This window comes from Vigna unguiculata, chromosome 10, assembly GCF_004118075.2.
Source record: "Vigna unguiculata cultivar IT97K-499-35 chromosome 10, ASM411807v1, whole genome shotgun sequence".
Lineage (NCBI taxonomy): Eukaryota > Viridiplantae > Streptophyta > Magnoliopsida > Fabales > Fabaceae > Vigna > Vigna unguiculata.
The window spans coordinates 18,525,977-18,528,857 of record NC_040288.1 but is presented as its reverse complement, the minus strand read 5'-3'; the positions used below and the strand labels follow the sequence as shown (position 1 = coordinate 18,528,857).

At 38.1% G+C, this 2,881-nt stretch overlaps 1 protein-coding gene across 1 annotated transcript; it reads right to left on the bottom strand.

The window, feature by feature from the left end:
- Positions 1–219: 219 nt before the first annotated feature.
- LOC114165343 lies at positions 220–2,622 on the bottom strand. Its single transcript, XM_028049989.1, has 2 exons — positions 1,719–2,622; positions 220–500 (listed from the first exon to the last, which is right to left on the bottom strand). The coding sequence occupies exons 1-2, from the start codon at positions 2,620–2,622 to the stop codon at positions 220–222; spliced, it is 1,185 nt and encodes a 394-aa protein (XP_027905790.1).
- Between the last annotated feature and the right edge of the window lie 259 nt (positions 2,623–2,881).

Below are 2,881 nucleotides of genomic sequence, written 5' to 3'. Positions count from 1 at the left end.
GTCCCCTATGATGACCCTCAGTGCGACAATAAGAGCATTTTTTTGGATTATCCGTAACGGGATGATCCATTTCGTTATGGATCCTAGTCGTTGTAGGTCGTCCAGATTGAAATTAGGACCTATATATGTTGACCAATAGTGCTCATTTCGCAGGGGGTGGAATTGGACTTGATAAGCCTTATTTATGTAATCAAGGGTGTAAACTGGATCGATAAAATTTTAAAGTGGCATATGACCTAAAGAACAAACAGCTATGACGTGATGACAGTGTAACCGACTAGCTTGGAAGTGACCACAATCACACCACGAATCATTTAATCTGATAGTGAATGAGATTGGTTTTGGCCGATATTGATGGGGGCTCGATATCTCTTGCACCTCGAATTCTGAATTATCTCGATCATAGTGTTGAACATGACAATATGCAGATTTCTGGTGATTTTGTTGGAGCAAGGCAGTAACATCTTCTGGATATTGATGACCAGCTCTTAACATAGAGTCTGCCAACCAAGGATGGAGGCACATGCTTAAGAAGACTAAGCATGTTTAGAAAGGAAGTTCACTAATCCTTCATCCCTTTCATTTGTGTTTGTTATTTTTTATTCTCAAAGTTGACTTAGTTGAATCAACTTTAGTTGACTTGTTGACCTTTGACTAAGTTTGACTTGTTGACTATAGTTGACTTGACTTAAGCCAACATGCTAATCTATGTTTATGTGCTTTGTAGGTTAATTAGGAGTAAGAAAGCAAAGCTAGGTAGTGCATGGTGATTGGGGAGCATAAATGATGTGGAGGAGAGAGTAAAGCAAAGGCATAAAGCATAAAGTAAAAGGCATGAAGCAAGTGTACCTATGTACCTTTGGTCTCCTTTGTTTTTAGCACACTTTGGCCACTTTTTGGAGACGTATGAGACAGATTCTTTGTCTCTTTTTGTGCTAGAACGAAATTAGCCTTGCATACACCATAGTTAGCTCTTTCGTCTCTTATTTTTTGTAACCTTATTTGACCTAGTTTCTAGAAGCTAGGGTTAGGTTTTTGTAGAGACATCCTTAGGTATCTTTTACTTGCTTAGAGGCCCCTAAACTCTTCTATATAAGGGGTGCTCCTAGACATGTAAAAGGGTTGAACATTTTGAAATAAAAACACTATTGTGTCTCAACCATTTGTGAGAGTTTCCTCCCTTGAGAGTGAATACTTTTAAGCCTTATCTTGCATAGCAAGTGGCGGCACACATCCACTCATCTTGAAGGTTGCCATGGCTTCTAGCCTAGCCTTGTAGTGGCGTGCTGCTCACATTTTTACCATTTCTTTCCTTTCCATTTTATGTTTTCTTCTTCCTTTAATTGTTCTTGGTTTTCTATGATTTATGTGTTTTCCATTTCCTTTTCATTTTGAATCAATCCATCATCTTCTTCTCTTGAGCTTTGTGAAAGGAACCTTCACATCTAGATAGCTTGCTATCTTAATGTCCAGTGAAGATTTCACTTAGCTTTCTTAATCAACTCACACCATATTCAATAATCTTAAAAAGGAACAAGTTAATCCTTCATCATATGCAGTAGACAAAGTGATGATTGTCTGATTCCCAGTCAACTTCTTCCGATCGTAGGGCTGACAAAATGCCCTTTCCTCTATCAGTAATTAGGCATAGATGTGTTGAGGAGTTACATGCTCTAGTAGTAGTTGAAAAAACCAAATCAATGTCTCTTTTGTCTCACCTTCTACTATTGCAAATGCCAAAGGAAATAAGTTTCTATTTCCATCTAGAGCAACTACAGTTAGCAAGGTTGCATGATATCTGCTTGTTAAAAAGGTTCCATCCACTTCAACAACAGGTTTACAATACTTAAAACCTTCAATGCATGGTCCAAATGCCCATAAGCAATGTTCCATAATGTATGTGGATGTCCCATTCTCAGCATCAACATTAACTAGAGGACCGGAAAGTTGAAAAATTGTCCCAGGATTGGTTTGTTGTGCAGCTAGTAACCATCTGGGAACTTCATTATAAGATTGGTCCCAATCACCATACTCCATTGTAATTGCTTTTTCCTTCGCAATCCATGTTCTTCTATATGTGGTCGTGTATCCGTAACGACTTTTGATGTCAGCGACCAAGCTTTTGATGCGAATGCTTGGATTTGTGCGGACCAAATGAAAACCAATGGAAGCAATTTGGGTGGAATCCAGATTACAGTGATCTTGTGAAATTAATGTAGAGAAACAAGTATGTGTACCATCAATGGACTTGATTTCCCAATGATGTCTGATTTTACTATAACTAGCCCTCAAATGCCATTGACATTCATTGTTGTAATGGATGCATCGTGCAACATAAAGATGCGGTTTTGATTCTACCACATTGAAGTTATATCCATTGGTGATGTGATAATGTTTGATGGCAAACACCGTTGCCTCTTTTGAATCGAATTGCATGCGTTCTTGTAGTTCGACTTCCCCATACGGATTGTAATCCATTGTAGGAACCGGAACAATTTCTTGATCGTCTGTATTATCTTCATAAAAATCATCGGAAGTAAATTCTTCGACAATGTATGGAATGATAGGTTCGTCTTCAATTGGATTAGACAAAGAAGATCCTCCATAATTCCACAAACTCATTATGAACACGTTGGTATGGAAATATAGATTAGGAGATTTGAGATGTGAAGCTTAGTATGGAGAGAAGTATTGATAGAAGAACCAATGGTAGTGTGCATGGATATATAAGTGTTTCAGTTTCCAAAATTGAAAGGAGTGGGTTGGGGGTGCGAAAAGAAAAAAAAATTGATTTTAAAGAAAACGTGCACCCCCTACACGTTTTCTTAAAGAAATTGTGTACCCCGTTTTCTAATAGAAAACGTGCACCCCCCACACGTTT

Bases quoted from the DNA above. Each gene is read 5' to 3' on its own strand.
- LOC114165343 (XM_028049989.1), bottom strand. From the start codon at position 2,622: ATGAGTTTGTGGAATTATGGAGGATCTTCTTTGTCTAATCCAATTGAA. The intron at 501-1,718 runs GTGAGACAAAAG...CTTGGTTGGCAG, and splicing joins GGCATTTGCAATAGTAGAAG to ACTCTATGTTAAGAGCTGGT.